The following is a 21491-nucleotide window of genomic DNA, read 5'->3' as shown; positions in this document are numbered from 1 at the left end:
TACTCCGCCCAAGTAAAACAGAAACAAGCAACACTTAGTGGGCCAGCCAGAGGCTTAGGGCCCGCGCAGGAATATCCCTGCAAAAAAAAAAAAAAAAAAAAAAATCAGATACATGATTTGAATTTTAATATGCAGTAGTATTTCTTGCATTGCATTTTATTTATCATTATCTATGTTCGTGCATATTATCATTATTATTATTACATAATATATGTTACACATAGATTAACCTCATAGAAGACCCCCCAAAATGTGTCATGGGAAGCTGGTTCTAGCATGCATACAATTTAGTCATTGCTTAATACAATATAATTATATATAATCATAAAGATCCATAAGTCACTGGTTCTCTCATTTAATAATGCATTCTGGTCCTTCGAGCTATCTTAGATTTAATCATTGTTTGCATTTATAGAATTATACATTTTATTAGTATTAAACTAGAGCCAGATTTCCCCACAGGTGGCTTAGGCATGAGTTGTCTGGAAGTGGAAAGAGTTGACCAGTCTTCAATCTTTAACTTTTCGACCCTGTTTACTCAGCAGTAACTGGTCATCTGTTTGTAATCCACTTGGCAGGACATGTTCTATGAAATCCTAGTAGGATAAGGTTTAAGCAGAAGCATGAGCGGGGTAAGATTTAATCCTTCTTTACAGAGTCCTACACACCTAGATAAAGAAAAAAGGGCCATTAGCCCACGTGAGTCACCTGTATGCCAGATGCATCAATATTTACAGTATAAACATTATCATGAACTCCATTAAAACACATAATGATAACACTTAACTTGTAACTTGAAAACAAACTTTGTATAGAAGCTCCTTGATGTTGTCAAGAGAACATGAAATAACAAATATGTTGTTTCTGACAATATTGTCAATAAAGGAAGTGAAACAAGTATATACAAGCAGTCTCAGAAAGTATTACACAGCAAACAACAGCTGGTACAATAATGATAAAATACTTCCATTGAGATTCAGATAAATGTAATGAGTCAGAGGAAACACACGGCCTGCCTGGCGAGACTAGTACACACAGAAGTAACTCCGCCGCTCTCCACAAGTGGCAGCACTGCGCGCCCTCACTGCCGCAGCCTCCAAACAAACGCTCGCAGCTTGCCAAACATGGTGGCGAGGCGGCCCTTGTGGGGCTCTCCGGAGGGCCGCCACATCCCCAGCCCTCTCTTCTGGGCGAGCGCCTCAGCCCTCAGCAGCCGGGCGTAGAGGGCCAGGTACTGCGGGTCCTCCTGGAGGGCCAAGTCCAGGGGCCCCGGCACCGCCACCCCCTCACGCACTAGCTCCTCGTTCACCGTCCTCCCCAACACCTGTGATGAGTAGTGAACACCTGTGATGAGTAGTGAACACCTGTGATGAGTGGTGAACACCTGTGATGAGTAGTGAACACTTGTGATGAGTAGTGAACACCTGTGATGAGTGGTGAACACCTGTGATGAGTGGTGAACACCTGTGATGAGTAGTGAACACCTGTGATGAGTAGTGATCACCTGTGATGAGTAGTGAACACCTGTGATGAGTAGTGAACACCTGTGATGAGTACAATACAATACAATTTTATTTAGGTAAGGTACATACATACAATAAATATTTACAAGGATTGTTTGACTTATAGGTATAGCTAGTACATACAATGCCTAAAGCCACTATTACGCAAAGCGTTTCGGGCATGATAAACTTAAATGACAAGCTTAATACTAATTGAGCATAATGAGTAGAATGAAAACAAGAAATGAAAACATAAATGAAAAAGCAGCACAAATACAATTATGTCGACAAACAGCGCTCTTTAAAGAAAAAAACAGACATTGGTTAACAATAGAAGGGTAAGGTAGGTTACAGGGAATTTATTAGGTATAGCTTCGCTTTTAACTTAAACTGGTTGAGAGAGGTACAGTCTTTAACATGGTTGGGAAGGTCATTCCACATTCTGGGCCCCTTGATTTGTAGAGCATTTCTAGTTTGATTAAGTCGTACTCTAGGAATATCAAAACTGTATTTATTTCTGGTGTGATGCTCATGGGTTCTGATACAACCTTCTATGAAGCTTTTGAGATCAGGATTGGCATTATAGTTTAGCGTTTTATATATGTATAATACACATGAGAGAATGTGCAGTGACTTAATGTCTAACATATTCAGAGATTTAAGTAGGGGTACCGAGTGATGTCTGGGGCCAGAATTGGATATTGTCCTAATAGCAGCTTTGTGTTGAGTAATTAGAGGACGTAAGTGATTTTGGGTAGTAGAGCCCCAAGCACAAATACCATAGTTGAGATATGGATAGATAAGGGAGTAATAGAGAGTCACCAGGGCAGGGCGTGGTACATAATATCTGATCTTAGAAAGAATGCCAACAGTTTTTGAAACTTTTTTTGATATGTTTAGAATGTGTCCCTGGAAATTAAGCTTGTGGTCAATGAGAATGCCAAGGAATTTGCCATCTAATTTGTTACAAATTTGGGTATTGTTTATTTTGAGATTTATTTGATTAGAGGATTTATTGCCAAACAGAATATAGAAAGTTTTGTCAATGTTAAGGGTGAGTTTGTTGGCAGTTAGCCACAGATGGACTTTATTTAGCTCAGTATTTACTGTGGCATTAAGAGCAAGGGGATCAGGACTGGAGTAAATGAAGGTTGTGTCGTCAGCAAATAGAATTGGTTTGAGGTGTTGGGAGGCATTTGGAAGGTCATTAATGTAGATGAGAAAGAGGAGAGGGCCAAGTATGCTGCCCTGGGGAACACCAATGTTGATGGGTAGGGTGGGAGAAATTGTATTATTCACAGAAACATATTGGAGCCTGTCAGTAAGGTAGGATTTGAGGTATTGTAGGGAGTGTCCTCTGACTCCATAATGATGTAATTTAAGAAGAAGGTTTTGGTGGTTGACAGTGTCAAAAGCTTTACGCAGGTCCACAAACAACCCAACAGGGAACTCATTTTTATCAAGAGCTGTATGAATCGAGTTAAGCATACTAATAAGTGCATCGTTAGTGCTTTTTTTGGGTCTGAAGCCATATTGGCAAGGGCTAAGTATATTGAGTTTGGCTAGATATGAGTAAAGCTGCTTATAGGTTAGTTTTTCAAAAATTTTTGACAAGTTTGGCAGAATAGATATAGGTCTGTAGTTGTTAACATCTGTGAGATTACCACATTTGTGGACAGGCGTTACTCTCGCTTTTTTTAGAATATCTGGGAAGGTTTGGAGTTCAAGTAACTTGTTGAAGAGCAAAGCAATAGCAGGGGCTAAAGATCTGGAGGCTTTTTTGTAAATTAAAGTTGGTATCTCCTCAAGGGCACCAGACTTGGTTTTAAGGGAAAGGATTATCTCATTGACGTCAGTGGAATTAATAGGCTTTAGGTACAGAGACTGTGGATAGTTACCTGAAAGATAGTCATTAATGTCTGTACTGGAAGATGGAATATCATTTGCAAGGGATGAACCAATGGAAGAGAAGAACCTATTGAACTCAATAGCAGAATCAGAGGTTGAAAGCTGACCATCGTTATTAGACAGGAGAGTCGGTTTGTTATTTAAAAACTTCTTTGATCCCAATATTTGAGAAATTGTTCTCCAAGTTTGTTTAATGTTGCTCTTTATTTGGGTAAATTTATCTTCGTAGTATTTAGTTTTGGCTCGTCTAATTATCTTAGACAGCAATAATGAGTAATTCTTTGAGAATTCTTTGGAGACAATTCCTAACCTATACTTCTTCTCAAGGTCATGTTTTTTATTAATAGATCTAAGTATTCCCTTTGTAAGCCAGGGATTGTTAAGCCTTTTGGTTGTGACTTGTTTTGTAAGCATAGGACAGTGGGTATTATAAAGGCTAAGAGTTGTTTGAAGAAAAGATTTTACTGCTAGGTTGATGTTCACTATGTTACCTAACTAACAAGTAGTGAACACCTGTGATGAGTGGTGAACACCTGTGATGAGTGGTGAACACCTGTGATGAGTAGTGAACACCTGTGATGAGTAGTGAACACCTGTGATGAGTAGTGAACACCTGTGATGAGTAGTGAACACCTGTGATGAGTAGTGAACACCTGCGATGAGTGGTGAACACCTGTGATGAGTGGTGAACACCTGTGATGAGTAGTGAACACCTGTGATGAGTAGTGAACACCTGTGATGAGTAGTGAACACCTGTGATGAGTAGTGAACACCTGTGATGAGTGGTGAACACCTGTGATGAATAGTGAACACCTGTGATGAGTAGTGAACACCTGTGATGAGTAGTGAACACCTGTGATGAATGGTGAACACCTGTGATGAATAGTGAACACCTGTGATGAGTAGTGAACACCTGTGATGAGTAGTGAACACCTGTGATGAGTAGTGAACACCTGTGATGAGTAGTGAACACCTGTGATGAATGGTGAACACCTGTGATGAGTAGTGAACACCTGTGATGAGTAGTGAACACCTGTGATGAGTAGTGAACACCTGTGATGAGTAGTGAACACCTGTGATGAGTAGTGAACACCTGTGATGAGTAGTGAACACCTGTGATGAGTAGTGAACACTTGTGATGAATAGTGAATACCTGTGATGAGTAGTGAACACCTGTGATGAGTAGTGAACACCTGTGATGAATGGTGAACACCTGTGATGAGTAGTGAACACCTGTGATGAGTAGTGAACACCTGTGATGAGTAGTGAACACCTGTGATGAGTAGTGAACACCTGTGATGAGTGGTGAACACCTGTGATGAGTAGTGAACACCTGTGATGAGTAGTGAACACCTGTGATGAGTAGTGAACACCTGTGATGAGTAGTGAACACCTGTGATGAGTGGTGAACACCTGTGATGAATAGTGAACACCTGTGATGAGTAGTGAACACCTGTGATGAGTAGTGAACACCTGTGATGAATGGTGAACACCTGTGATGAATAGTGAACACCTGTGATGAGTAGTGAACACCTGTGATGAGTAGTGAACACCTGTGATGAGTAGTGAACACCTGTGATGAGTAGTGAACACCTGTGATGAGTAGTGAACACCTGTGATGAATGGTGAACACCTGTGATGAGTAGTGAACACCTGTGATGAGTAGTGAACACCTGTGATGAGTAGTGAACACCTGTGATGAGTAGTGAACACCTGTGATGAGTAGTGAACACCTGTGATGAGTAGTGAACACTTGTGATGAATAGTGAATACCTGTGATGAGTAGTGAACACCTGTGATGAGTAGTGAACACCTGTGATGAATGGTGAACACCTGTGATGAGTAGTGAACACCTGTGATGAGTAGTGAACACCTGTGATGAGTAGTGAACACCTGTGATGAGTAGTGAACACCTGTGATGAGTAGTGAACACCTGTGATGAGTAGTGAACACCTGTGATGAGTGGTGAACACCTGTGATGAGTAGTGAACACCTGTGATGAGTAGTGAACACCTGTGATGAGTAGTGAACACCTGTGATGAGTAGTGAACACCTGTGATGAGTAGTGAACACCTGTGATGAGTAGTGAACACTTGTGATGAATAGTGAATACCTGTGATGAGTAGTGAACACCTGTGATGAGTAGTGAACACCTGTGATGAATGGTGAACACCTGTGATGAGTAGTGAACACCTGTGATGAGTAGTGAACACCTGTGATGAGTAGTGAACACCTGTGATGAGTAGTGAACACCTGTGATGAGTAGTGAACACCTGTGATGAGTAGTGAACACCTGTGATGAGTAGTGAACACTTGTGATGAGTAGTGAACACCTGTGATGAGTAGTGAACACTTGTGATGAGTAGTGAACACCTGTGATGAGTAGTGAACACTTGTGATGAGTAGTGTTACTCTCTTTGACCTCCCACACAACCATCTACCACCACCACCCACACAACCATCTACCACCACCACCCAGCACAACCATCTACCACCACCTCCCACACAATCATCTACCACCACCTCCCACACAACCATCTACCAGCACCACCCACACAACCATCTACCACCACCACCCACACAACCATCTACCACCACCACCCACACAACCATCTACCACCACCACCACCCACACAACCATCTACCACCACCACCACCCACACAACCATCTACCACCACCTCCCACACAACCATCTACCACCACTACCCACACAACCATCTACCACCACCTCCCACACAACCATCTACCACCACCACCCACACAACCATCTACCACCACCACCCACACAACCATCTACCACCACCACCCACACAACCATCTACCACCACTACCCACACAACCATCTACCACCACCTCCCACACAACCATCTACCACCACCACCCACACAACCATCTACCACCACCACCCAGCACAACCATCTACCACCACCACCCAGCACAACCATCTACCACCACCACCCACACAACCATCTACCACCACCACCCAGCACAACCATCTACCACCACCACCCACACAACCATCTACCACCACCTCCCACACAAAAATCTACCACCACCTCCCACACAACCATCTACCACCACCACCCACACAACCATCTACCACCACCTCCCACACAACCATCTACCACCACCACCCACACAACCATCTACCACCACCTCCCACACAACCATCTACCACCACCACCCAGCACAACCATCTACCACCACCACCCAGCACAACCATCTACCACCACCTCCCACACAAAAATCTACCACCACCTCCCACACAACCACCTACCACCACCACCCACACAACCATCTACCACCACCACCCACACAACCATCTACCACCAGCTCCCACACAACAATCTACCACCACCACCCACACAACCATCTACCACCACCACCCACACAACCATCTACCACCACCACCCACACAACCATCTACCACCACCACCCACACAACCATCTACCACCACCTCCCACACAACCATCTACCACCACCACCACCCACACAACCATCTACCACCACCGCCCACACAACCATCTACCACCACCTCCCACACAACCATCTACCACCACCTCCCACACAACCATCTACCACCACCACCACCCAGCACAACCATCTACCACCACCTTCCACACAACCATCTACCACCACCTCCCACACAACCATCTACCACCACCACCCAGCACAACCATCTACCACCACCACCTCCCACACAACCATCTACCACCACCACCACCCACACAACCATCTACCACCACCACCCAGCACAACCATCTACCACCACCACCACCCACACAACCATCTACCACCACCTCCCACACAACCATCTACTACCACCTCCCACACAACCATCTACCACCACCACCCACACAACCATCTACCACCACCACCCACACAACTATCTACCACCACCACCTCCCACACAACCATCTACCACCACCACCCACACAACCATCTACCACCACCACCTCCCACACAACCATCTACCACCACCACCCACACAACCATCTACCACCACCACCCACACAACCATCTACCACCACCACCACCCACACAACCATCTACCACCACCACCCAGCACAACCATCTACCACCACCACCACCCACACAACCATCTACCACCACCACCCAGCACAACCATCTACCACCACCACCCACACAACCATCTACCACCACCACCACCCACACAACCATCTACCACCACCACCACCCAGCACAACCATCTACCACCACCACCCAGCACAACCATCTACCACCACCACCACCCACACAACCATCTACCACCACCACCCACACAACCATCTACCACCACCACCTCCCACACAACCATCTACCACCACCACCCACACAACCATCTACCACCACCACCCACACAACCATCTACCACCACCACCACCCACACAACCATCTACCACCACCACCCAGCACAACCATCTACCACCACCACCACCCACACAACCATCTACCACCACCACCCAGCACAACCATCTACCACCACCACCCACACAACCATCTACCACCACCACCACCCACACAACCATCTACCACCACCACCACCCAGCACAACCATCTACCACCACCACCCAGCACAACCATCTACCACCACCACCACCCACACAACCATCTACCACCACCACCCAGCACAACCATCTACCACCACCACCCACACAACCATCTACCACCACCACCACCCACACAACCATCTACCACCACCACCACCCAGCACAACCATCTACCACCACCACCCAGCACAACCATCTACCACCACCACCACCCACACAACCATCTACCACCACCACCACCCACACAACCATCTACCACCACCACCACCCACACAACCATCTACCACCACCACCACCCACACAACCATCTACCACCACCACCACCCACACAACCATCTACCACCACCACCACCCACACAACCATCTACCACCACCACCACCCACACAACCATCTACCACCACCACCCACACAACCATCTACCACCACCACCACCCACACAACCATCTACCACCACCACCCACACAACCATCTACCACCACCACCCAGCACAACCATCTACCTCCTGTCAGACTGTGTTACATGAACTTCTTTTCAACGGCTTACAAAATGGAGGAAAGAGTCTTGAAATATATTAATGATAGGAACGTTATCCCCACAGACACCAATCATAAGATACATTTAACAATATATTACAAAAAGAAGAAGACCGCCAGTCTACTTCTGAAGTAGACGACACCAAGCAAAACGCCTTAAGAGAGACTAACGTCGTCTATGCCTTCACAAGCACACTTGGGGACTGTCAGCCCCAAAGATCTCAGTATATGGGCAAGACAACAATGTCTCTCTCTCTAGGCGATCAACAATACACAAACAACAGAGCTCCATCAAGGAGCATATAATCTCCTCACACAATCAGACCATCACCAGAGAAATCGTAACAAGCAACACAGAAATTACCGACGGATACAAGGACAACAGGAGACTGGACATCAAGCGAGGCCCCACACATCAAAAAGTCAAGACCAGCAATCAACAGCCAATTAACACATAATTACATTCTACCCACTTCAAGACCCCGAACCAACACAGAAGCAAGAAGATAAAACATGCAATGTACCCATTGATTCATGTCCTATCACCTCACCCCAAAAACGAATATAAGCATTAACAGAGTATGTAAAAGTGTCTTTGAAAATGTAAGACGTGTCTTGTGAAACGCTTCTAGGCATCAGATCATAAATGATGTGTGAAAATGAACTTTGGAGAGTTAATTTTTCAACTACCTTCGACAGTGAAGAAAAACATAAAAAACATTGAGAAGATTCGTGTTAGAATCATTAATCTTACCCTTTCGGTCATATTCAGCAACATATGTTTACCAGAAAGACTGCTACCAAAATTTACCTATATATATATATATATATATATATATATATATATATATATATATATATATATATATATATATATATATATATATATATATATATATATATATATAAAATATATATAATATATATATGACAGTGTCAGACCACGGAGGAAAATTGAAACAGGAATTTCCTTAAGTACTTTCGTATATTAATACATCTTCAGAAGGAGTGACACATTTTTTGTGATCATCTGTCACATTTTTAATCACGTGTTTATTTTCGTGATACACACACACACACACACACACACACATATATATATATATATATATATATATATATATATATATATATATATATATATATATATATATATATATATTTTTTTTTTTTTTTTTTTAAAGTTTGTGAGGGTACCACCTCTGTGCCAATGTGGGGACCCATAGCCTCGGAGAAGAAAATAAAAAGTATTCAGAGGAGACCTTGTGGTTTCTCACTGAACACTAATAATATCTTCTCCTACCACCCCCATTCTTTTGTATGTACACATATATATTTACTTTATTTGAACTTTGTTACAAAAAAGGAGTTACATATGGGTTACAAAGATGGTTATCATAGGTTGTCGAGTTCCTCCATATATATATATATGTCGTACCTAATAGCCAGAACTCACTTCTTGGCCTACTATGCAAGGCCCGATTTGCCTAATAAGCCAAGTTTTCCTGAATCAATATATTTTCTCTAATTTTTTTCTTATGAAATGATAAAGCTACCCATTTCATTATGTATGAGGTCAATTTTTTTTATTAGAGTTAAAATTAACGTAGATATATGACCGAACCTAACCAACCCTACCTAACCTAACCTAACCTATCTTTATAGGTTAGGTTGGGTTAGGTAGCGGAAAAAGTTAGGTTAGGTTAGGTTAGGTAGGTTAGGTAGTCGAAAAAACAATAATTCATGAAAACTTAGCTTATTAGGCAAATCGGGCCTTGCATAGTAGGCCAAGAAGTGAGTTCTGGCTATTAGGTACGACATATATATATATATATATATATATATATATGAATGAAAACTCACACCCCAGAAGTGACTCGAACCCATACTCCCAGAAGCAACGCAACTGGTAACTACAGGGCGCCTTAATCCGCTTGACCATCACGGCCGTCAAAAGGAAGTGATAGCCGAGGCTATTTGAGCCACTTCCCCGACGGCAACTCGGATGGTAATCTTGGGCATAGCATTTCACCAAATCACCTCATTCTTTGGGGCACACGTGAGGAACACAAATGCGAACAAGCCTGAATGGTCCCCAGGACTATATGCGAATGAAAACTCACACCCCAGAAGTGACTCGAACCCATACTCCCAGAAGCAACGCAACTGGTAACTACAGGGCGCCTTAATCCGCTTGACCATCACGGCCGTCAAAAGGAAGTGATAGCCGAGGCTATTTGAGCCACTTCCCCGACGGCAACTCGGATGGTAATCTTGGGCATAGCATTTCACCAAATCACCTCATTCTTTGGGGCACACGTGAGGAACACAAATGCGAACAAGCCTGAATGGTCCCCAGGACTATATGCGAATGAAAACTCACACCCCAGAAGTGACTCGAACCCATACTCCCAGAAGCAACGCAACTGGTAACTACAGGGCGCCTTAATCCGCTTGACCGTGATGGTCAAGCGGATTAAGGCGCCCTGTAGTTACCAGTTGCGTTGCTTCTGGGAGTATGGGTTCGAGTCACTTCTGGGGTGTGAGTTTTCATTCGCATATAGTCCTGGGGACCATTCAGGCTTGTTCGCATTTGTGTTCCTCACGTGTGCCCCAAAGAATGAGGTGATTTGGTGAAATGCTATGCCCAAGATTACCATCCGAGTTGCCGTCGGGGAAGTGGCTCAAATAGCCTCGGCTATCACTTCCTTTTGACGGCCGTGATGGTCAAGCGGATTAAGGCGCCCTGTAGTTACCAGTTGCGTTGCTTCTGGGAGTATGGGTTCGAGTCACTTCTGGGGTGTGAGTTTTCATTCGCATATAGTCCTGGGGACCATTCAGGCTTGTTCGCATATATATATATATATATATATATATATATATATATATATATGGAGTCCCCAAGAGGGCATTTGAAGGCATAGACGACGTTGGTCTCTAAGCAACAGGGCTCCATTAAGGAACATATAATCTCTTCCCACAACCAAACCATCACCAGAGAAATCTTAGCAAACAACACAGAAATCATCGATAGATACAGCGATAGCAGGCGGCTTGACATCTGCGAGGCACTACACATCAAGAAGTCAACAGCCAATTAATGCACAACTATATTCTACCCACTTCAAGACTCCGCTCCAATATAGAAACATCAAGAAATATGGGCCAATAGGCCCTCTGCAGTTACTTCCATTCTTACCTTCAATACCCATTGTTTCGTGTTCTATCCTGTGTTGAAAGTTTTGTTCACCTCATCCAAAACTGTTGTAACATATCACCTCACCCAAAATGCGGGTATAAAATGAAAAATGAAAGATGTTTAAATCATAGCATAGTAAGAACTCTGTTTAGTGTTTGCAGGTAATAGTTGTGTGTGTGTAAACTAAAAGTCTTTGAAAATGTAATAAGTTATTACGAAACGCGTTCAAGTGTCGCGTCAGACTAGAAATAAAAATGAATTTTGGAGAATTGATTTTTCAATTACCAACAACAGTGAAAAGAAACATAAGATCGAGAAAATTCGTGTTAGAATTATTAATCTTACTTTTCCGGTCATATTTAATAATATATGTCTACAGGAAAGACTGCTACCAAAATATACTAATATATATATATATATATATATATATATATATATATATATATATATATATATATATATATATATATATGTCGTACCTAGTTGCCAGAACTCACTTCTGAGCCTACTATGCAAGGCCCGATTTGCCTAATAAGCCAAGTTTTCATGAATTAATTGCTTTTCGACTACCTAACCTACCTAACCTAACCTAACCTAACTTTTTCGGCTACCTAACCTAACCTAACCTAACTTTTTCGGCTACCTAACCAAACCTAACCTATAAAGATAGGTTAGGTTAGGTTAGGTAGGGTTGGTTAGGTTCGGTCATATATCTACGTTAATTTTAACTCCAATAAAAAAAAATTGACCTCTTACATAATGATATGGGTAGCTTTATCATTTCATAACAAAAAAATTAGAGAAAATATATTAATTCGTGAAAACTTGGCTTATTAGGCAAATCGGGCCTTGCATTGTAGTCTGAAAAGTGAGTTCTGGCTACTAGGTACGACATATATATATATATATATATATATATATATATATATATATATATATATATATATATATATATATATATATGTCGTACCTAGTAGCCAGAACGCACTTTTCAGCCTACTATTCAAGGCCCGATTTGCCTAATAAGCCAAGTTTTCCTGAATTAATATATTTTCTCTAATTTTTTTCTTATGAAATGATAAAGCTACCCATTTCATTATGTATGAGGTCAATTTTTTTTTATTGGAGTTAAAATTAACGTAGATATATGACCGAACCTAACCAACCCTACCTAACCTAACCTAACCTATCTTTATAGGTTAGGTTGGGTTAGGTAGCCGAAAAAGTTAGGTTAGGTTAGGTTAGGTAGGTTAGATAGTCGAAAAACAATTAATTCATGAAAACTTAGCTTATTAGGCAAATCGGGCCTTGCATAGTAGGCTGAGAAGTGAGTTCTGGCTACTAGGTACGACATATATATATATATATATATAAGGCCCTGGTCAAGGGTCAATATATATATGTCGTACCTAGTAGCCAGAACGCACTTCTCAGCCTACTATGCAAGGCCCGATTTGCCTAATAAGCCAAGTTTTCATTAATTAATTGTTTTTCGAGTACCTAACCTAACCTAACCAAACTTTCTCGGCTACCTAACCTAACCTAACCTATAGAGATAGGTTAGGTTAGGTTAGGTTCGGTCATATATCGTCGTTAATTTTAACTCCAATAAAAAAAAATTGACCTCATACATAATGAAATGGGTAGCTTTATCATTTCATAAGAAAAAAATTAGAGAAAATATATTAATTCAGGAAAACTTGGCTTATTAGGCAAATCGGGCCTTGCATAGTAGGCTGAGAAGTGCGTTCTGGCTACTAGGTACGACATATATATATATATATATATATATATATATATATATATATATATATATATATATATATATATATGACAATGTCAGACCATGGAGGAAAATGAAACAGGAATTTCCTTAAGTACTTTCGTATACGAAAGTACTTAAGGAAATTCCTGTTTCATTTTCCTCCGTGGTCTGACATTGTCACATTCTTATTCACGTGTTTATTTTCGTGATATACACACACACATATATATATATATATATATATATATATATATATATATATATATATATATATATATATATATATATATATATATATATATAAGGCCCTGGTCAAGCTAGATTTAAAAAATACCTTCAGTTTGGTGCGGAGGGATGCCATACTCCGTGCGGTTCATAGTCATTTCCCTTCCCTCTACCCTTTTTGTACATTCATGCTACAGTATGGATCTAAAGCTACTTTTTGGCGAATATGAAACTGACTCGCGAAAAGGCGTCCAACAGGGTGACCCCCTTGCTCCTCTCCTTTTCTGCTTAGTCATCAAACAAGTCACAGAGGTCCTGTCCAGCGAGCTTAACATCTGGTTCTTGGATGATGGTATCCTTCTCCCAAGACTCTTTCCTTGAGGATATCAGAAAAATCCAGGTGCAAGGTGTAATTTTCGGCTTCACTCTGAACCCTTCTAAGTGTGAAATAATATGTTACATCCAGGGCATCATAGAGAGATTAGAGGGTGTTCTGCCAAATATCTATATAACTAAACCTGAAGACAGCAGACCTAGGAGCCCCCTCCCCCCAGGAGTTGAAAGCCATTGATGAGGTCCTTAATAAGAAAATTGCCGACCTTAAGAGGATGGATGGGAGGACAGGATATTGATGCTCATGATGCACTTTACCTCATCACTAGATGCCTGTCCCTTCCCCAGGTTAACCTACTTTCTGAGGTGTTCACCATCCTACAGTAGCCATGAACTAGGCGAGTATGACCTGTTACTGAAATCAATGCAAGAAAAAGCCCTCGCCCTCTCTCTCAATGACCTACAGTGGTCAGCATCCGACGACCTTGCGAAGGAAATTCTACCTACCGACTTACATCAGCTGGCAGGTATAGATGATCCCAATTATATATATACTGTGCCACCGAGTGGGCCTCTCGTGCAGGCCCATCACCTCAACCACCATCCTCAAAAGCCTACAAGCATTCCAGCTGGGATGGCGCCATTGTAGACCAAGTTGCTGCAGAGTGCCTGGGTGCTGCAACAACACAACACGACAGTGCTCGCCTCACAGCAGTAGCAGCTCCACATACAGGGGATTTCCTGTTAACAACCCCAATATCGGCAACTGGTACACGTCTCAAACCACATGCCCTTCGAATTGATGTGGCCCTCCGCCTTGCTGCCTCAATCCACAATGTAGGTGTATCATGTTGGAAGCAGGTCAACGGGGAACTCTGTAGAGTAAGGCAGATCCTAGTCAATAATGGCTTCTCTAATGGTTGTGTTAAAGATGTCATTGAAAGGAAGGCGGCGACACGCCAAGCAACCTCTGAAGAAACTAACAACACAACACCTGTACTTCCTATTAGATTGTTTTACAGGAACTTCTTTTCCGCGACCTATAAAACCGAGGAAAGAGTCCTGAAAGATATTATTGAAAGGAACGTTATCCACAAAGACACCAATCAGAAGATGCAACTAATAATTTACCACAAAAACAAGAAGACCCCAAACTTGCTTATGAAAAACTCTCCAGACACCAAGAAAAGCGCCTATAGAGAGACAAACGTCATCTATGCCTTCACATGCCCACTTGAGGACTGTCAGCCCTAATGATCTTAGTATATAGGCAAGTCAACAACGTCTCTCTCTAGGCGATTAACAATGCACAAACAACAGGGCTCTATCAAGGAACATGTAATCTCCACCCACAACCATGTCATCACCAGAGACATCTTGACAAGTAACACTGAAATATTCGACAGATATAAGGGCAGCAGGAGACTGGACAGCAGCGAGCCACTACATATTAAGAATTCCAGACCAACAATCAACAACCAGCTAACACATAATTACATTCTACCCATTTCAAGACCCAGAGCCAACGCAGACACAGCATCCAATGACCCTACTAATACCCCTTGATCCATTTATTCATTGACACCCCTTGATCCATTTATTCATTGACACCCCTTGATCCATTTATTCATTGACACCCCTTGATCCATTTATTCATTGACACCCCTTGATCCATTTATTCTTTGATATATTTAACACCCCCTTGTTATGGCATTCATCCTCCAGCCTGGAAGAAACGTCCTACGTCGCCGTAGGACGTCCGTTTTTTTAATGCAAATGCGGTGGCCTGTAGAGCCATCTGTAAGGCTAAACGTGAGGGTTGGAGATCTTACGTGAGGGTTGGAGATCTTACGTGAGGGTTGGAGATCTTACGTGAGGGTTGGAGATCTTTCGTTTCCACCATTACGTCTGACACTCCTCTGCCTCTGATCTGGAAGAAAATCCACAAGATAGCGGGTAAGTTTGTTCCAGATGTCTCGCCAGCCCTTCACCTCCGTAGTGCTATTGTGGCACATCAGGAGTTAGTCGCCACCGAACTGGTTCTTACTCTTCGTCTATTAGCTCTGGTTCTCGTCTTCCTCCTTCTTTCCTTACTGGTTCTTACTCTTCGTCTATTAGCTCTGGTTCTCGTCTTCCTCCTTCTTTCCTTACTGGTTCTTACTCTTCGTCTATTAGCTCTGGTTCTTGTCTTCCTCCTTCTTTCCTTACTGGTTCTTACTCTTCGTCTATTAGCTCTGGTTCTTGTCTTCCTCCTTCTTTCCTTACTGGTTCTTACTCTTCGTCTATTAGCTCTGGTTCTTGTCTTCCTCCTTCTTTCCTTACTGGTTCTTACTCTTCGTCTATTAGCTCTGGTTCTCGTCTTCCTCCTTCTTTCCTTACTCGTAAGCCCCTTCTTGATCTTCTCCCTTAGATTTTTGCTCTTCTCTTCGACTTCTCTATAACGATCCTTTCTCTCTCAGAACTCCAGTCTGCCCTCACCCTCTGCAGTTCTACGGCGGCGGGCTCGGAGGATATTTATTATGAGATATGCATCAATGGTCTGCCTAATGTCTCTAACATTCTGAAACCTATTTTGTTTGCTGATGATACTACCCTCATCTACTCTAACCCTAACCCACATACACTAAATGCTGTTGTTAATAATGAACTAAAAAAAGTCCACTTATGGATGTCAACCAACAAACTAACAATTAACATAGAAAAGACCTACTACATCCTATTTGGAAGCAAATCTACAAATGCAATTCAGCTTCAGATAGACAATGTAAACATTAGCAATAAAAATGATGGAAAGTTTCTTGGCATATTCCTAGACAAGAGACTCAACTTCAGTACCCACATACAACACATAACTAAGAAAGTCTCTAAAACAGTTGGTATACTCTCCAAAATCAGATATTATGTACCTAACTCTGCTCTCAACTCTCTATATTATGCACTAATCTATCCCTATCTCAACTATGGTATCTGTGCATGGGGTTCAACCACTGCAAACCACCGCAAGTCCATCATCACCCAGCAAAAATCTGCTATCAGAATAATATCAAATTCTGCTTTCAGACAACACACAGCCCCCTTGTTTAACTCCCTAAACATGCTAAACATAATCTCACTCCATAAATTCTCTTGTGTCAACTACATTTACAAAACCCTGTTCTTAAATGCAAATCCTTGTCTGAAACTCTTCCTGGACAGATGTAATAGGACCCATTATCACCATACCAGAAATAAATATCTCTTTGATATCCCCAGAGTTAAACTTAATCTGTGTAAACACTCTATGCAAATAAAGGGACCCAGTTTATGGAACTCACTCCCAACTGAATTGAAAAGCTGTCCAACTTTTACATCATTCAAAATCAATACTAAAAAGTACCTAATTTCATCTTCATAGTTTTTCACCTTTTGCCTTAAAATTGCACTGTATCTATTGCTACCCAATCTCCCAACCTTTATGTTCCCAATTTGAACATCTTTACCATTGAGATCATTGCTGTTTTCTTATATGTGCTGCCAATCTGTTGTATGGTGTTTATAAATCTTGTTTATCTGTATCTTTTGCTACCCAGTCTCCCAATCTTTATGTACCCAATCTGAACATCTTTACCATTGTGAGCATTGCTGTCTTATATGTGCTGTCAATCTGCTGTATGGTGTCTATTAATCTTGTTTAAATTACTAATCAAGCTGTCAATGTAATCAATCAGAGCTTTAATATAACAATGTGCTTTAATATACTTACTTATCTCTCTCATCTCATTTTTCTCTTGTAATGTATCTTTATCATTTATCAATTCTGATTGAAATTACCTACTTAAAATTATCTGCTAGATTAAGGACCTGCCCGAAACACTGCGCGTACTAGTGGCTTTACAAGAATGTAAATACTGTACTATCCAATGAATTCTCACAAACCCAATGTACCTTCTTGTATATATATAAATAAATAAATAAATAAATAAATAAATAAATAAATAAATAAAAAGATGCTTCACCATCTCCCTCTATGCACGTTTCAGAATTTACTGTGTATTTATAACCGTGTCTGGGAGTCGTCGTCAGTCCCTGAGGACTGGCTTGAGGCGATTGCTCTTCCTACTTGGAAACCTGGTTCTCCAGGGTCAGGGTAATATTGACCTAAAAAAGGCGTATGATACCACCTGGAGATATCATATTCTGTCCCAGCTCCGTTCTCTTGGCCATCATGGTAATCTCCCTCTCATCTTCCAGGGTTTCCTCTCTCGTCGTCCCTTTAGAGTGAAGCTTGGTACTGCTCTTTATGCCTCTTTTCGGCAATACGAAGGCGTGCCCCAAGGTAGGATTCTGAGCAATACTCTTTTCCTGATTGCTCTCAATAGTCTTCTTTCCTCCCTTCCTTCTGACATTTTCTCTGCTCTCTATGTTGATGATCTAACCTTTTGCTGTCAAGGTGAAGACTCGCCTTTCCTCCAACGGCGACTTCACCTTGCGGTTGATGCCATGTCGTCCTAGGCCACCAATTATGGCTTCAAGTTCTCTCTAGCTAAGACTTGTGCTATGACCTTTACTCGGAAGCAGGTCGTCCTTCGACTCCCTTCTGTCTCTCCCTATTATGTACCCTATTATGTACCCTCTCTCCCTATTATGTACCACGCCCTGCTCTGGTGACTCTCTATTACTCCCTTATCTATCCTTATCTCAACTATGGTATTTGTGCTTGGGGTTCTACTACCCAAAATCACTTACGTCCTCTAATTACCCAACACAAAGCTGCTATTAGAACAATATCCAATTCTGGCCCCAGACATCACTCGGTACCCTTACTCAAATCTCTGAATATGTTAGATATTAAGTCACTGCACATTCTCTCATGTGTATTATACATATATAAAACGCTAAACTATAATGCCAATCCTGATCTCAAAAGCTTCATAGAAGGTTGTAACAGAACCCATGAGCACCACACCAGAAATAAATACAGTTTTGATATTCCTAGAGTACGACTTAATCAAACTAGAAATGCTCTACAAATCAAGGGACCCAGAATGTGGACTGACCTTCCCAACCATGTTAAAGACTGTACCTCTCTCAATCAGTTTAAGATAAAAACTAAACACTACCTAATAAATTCCCTGTAATCTACCTCACTCCTCTATTGTCAACCCATGTCTGTTATTTTCTTTTTTTTTAATCAACACTGTTTGTCAACCTATTGTATTTGTGCTGCTTTTTCAGTCATGTTCCCCCTTTTTTTATCTTTATTTGTATTCGTTCTCAACACTTTTTATTCTTTATGCTCAATTAGTATTAAGTTCTAGATATTAATGTTTTTCTTGCCCGAAACGCATTGCGTAATAGTGGCTTTAGGCATTGTATGTACTAGCTCTATCTATATATCAATCCATTAATGTAACATCACTTGTATGTATATACCTTACCTGAATAAACATCTGAATCTGAATCTGAATCTGTCACTTTATGGTAATCCTCTTTTGTATAAAGATTCTGCTGAACTTCTGAGTTCATCTTTGACTGGCAAGCTTGTCCTGTTCACCCCATATCTCCTACCTCCCAGTTGAATGCCCTAAGGCCCTTAAATTTATTTTATTTATTTATTTATTTATTTATTTATTTATATATATACAAGAAGATACATTGGGATTGTGAGGATACATAGCAGAGTAATTACATTCTTGTAAAGCCACTAGTACGCACAGCATTTCGGACAGGTCCTTAATCTAAGAAAATTTTAAGTAAGTATATGCTAGCAAAATTTATAATAATGATAACATTAAAAATTACTTAAGGTCTTGTCCTATACTTCCTGGAGAGCTGATAGGCGAATGCTCCTCTCTCTCTTGTGCTATCTAAACTCAATTATGGCTGTCCTGCTTATTCGTCTGCTTCTCCCTCCACCCTTCATCGTCTTGATGATCCTCACCTTACTGGGGTCCGTCTTAGCTCCGGCGCTCTTTGTTCGACTCCCAGAACCTGTATGTTGAGACCGGCATCCTGTAGAGCCAGGATCACCGTGATACCCAGAACCTGTATGTTGAGACCGGCATCCTGTAGAGGCAGGATCACCGTGATACCCAGAACCTGTATGTTGAGACCGGCATCCTGTAGAGACAGGATCACCGTGATCACTACCCAGAACCTGTATGTTGAGACCGGCATCCTGTAGAGGCAGGATCACCGTGATCACTACCCAGAACCTGTATGTTGAGACCGGCATCCTGTAGAGACAGGATCACCGTGATCACTACCCAGAACCTGTATGTTGAGACCGGCATCCTGTAGAGACAGGATCACCGTGATCACTACCCAGAACCTGTATGTTGAGACCGGCATCCTGTAGAGACAGGATCACCGTGATCACTACCCAGAACCTGTATGTTGAGACCGGCATCCTGTAGAGACAGGATCACCGTGATCACTACCCAGAACCTGTATGTTGAGACCGGCATCCTGTAGAGACAGGATCACCGTGATCACTACCCAGAACCTGTATGTTGAGACCGGCATCCTGTAGAGGCAGGATCACCGTGATCACTACCCAGAACCTGTATGTTGAGACCGGCATCCTGTAGAGGCAGGATCACCGTGATCACTACCCAGAACCTGTATGTTGAGACCGGCATCCTGTAGAGCCAGGATCACCGTGATCACTACCCAGAACCTGTATGTTGAGACCGGCATCCTGTAGAGGCAGGATCACCGTGATCACTACCCAGAACCTGTATGTTGAGACCGGCATCCTGTAGAGCCAGGATCACCGTGATCACTACCCAGAACCTGTATGTTGAGACCGGCATCCTGTAGAGCCAGGATCACCGTGATCACTACCCAGAACCTGTATGTTGAGACCGGCATCCTGTAGAGCCAGGATCACCGTGATCACTACCCAGAACCTGTATGTTGAGACCGGCATCCTGTAGAGCCAGGATCACCGTGATCACTACCCAGAACCTGTATGTTGAGACCGGCATCCTGTAGAGACAGGATCACCGTGATCACTACCCAGAACCTGTATGTTGAGACCGGCATCCTGTAGAGGCAGGATCACCGTGATCACTACCCAGAACCTGTATGTTGAGACCGGCATCCTGTAGAGCCAGGATCACCGTGATCACTACCCAGAACCTGTATGTTGAGACCGGCATCCTGTAGAGCCAGGATCACCGTGATCACTACCCAGAACCTGTATGTTGAGACCGGCATCCTGTAGAGCCAGGATCACCGTGATCACTACCCAGAACCTGTATGTTGAGACCGGCATCCTGTAGAGCCAGGATCACCGTGATCACTACCCAGAACCTGTATGTTGAGACCGGCATCCTGTAGAGGCAGGATCACCGTGATCACTACCCAGAACCTGTATGTTGAGACCGGCATCCTGTAGAGCCAGGATCACCGTGATCACTACCCAGAACCTGTATGTTGAGACCGGCATCCTGTAGAGCCAGGATCACCGTGATCACTACCCAGAACCTG

The 21491-nt window shown here is 42.4% G+C and overlaps 1 protein-coding gene across 1 annotated transcript in view; it reads right to left on the bottom strand.

Moving 5' to 3' along the window:
- Window positions 1–264: 264 nt before the first annotated feature.
- Window positions 265–21491, bottom strand: part of LOC138365318 (uncharacterized) — a 72211-nt gene continuing 50984 nt past the window's right edge. The window contains exon 6 of the mRNA XM_069325609.1: window positions 265–1324. Coding sequence (XP_069181710.1) covers window positions 1082–1324 — 243 coding nt within the window. The 3' untranslated portion in view covers window positions 265–1081. The remainder of the gene's footprint in view (window positions 1325–21491) is intronic.

The sequence above is a fragment of the Procambarus clarkii genome, chromosome 16, assembly GCF_040958095.1.
Source record: "Procambarus clarkii isolate CNS0578487 chromosome 16, FALCON_Pclarkii_2.0, whole genome shotgun sequence".
Lineage (NCBI taxonomy): Eukaryota > Metazoa > Arthropoda > Malacostraca > Decapoda > Cambaridae > Procambarus > Procambarus clarkii.
This window is presented reverse-complemented; position numbering and strand designations above follow the sequence as displayed.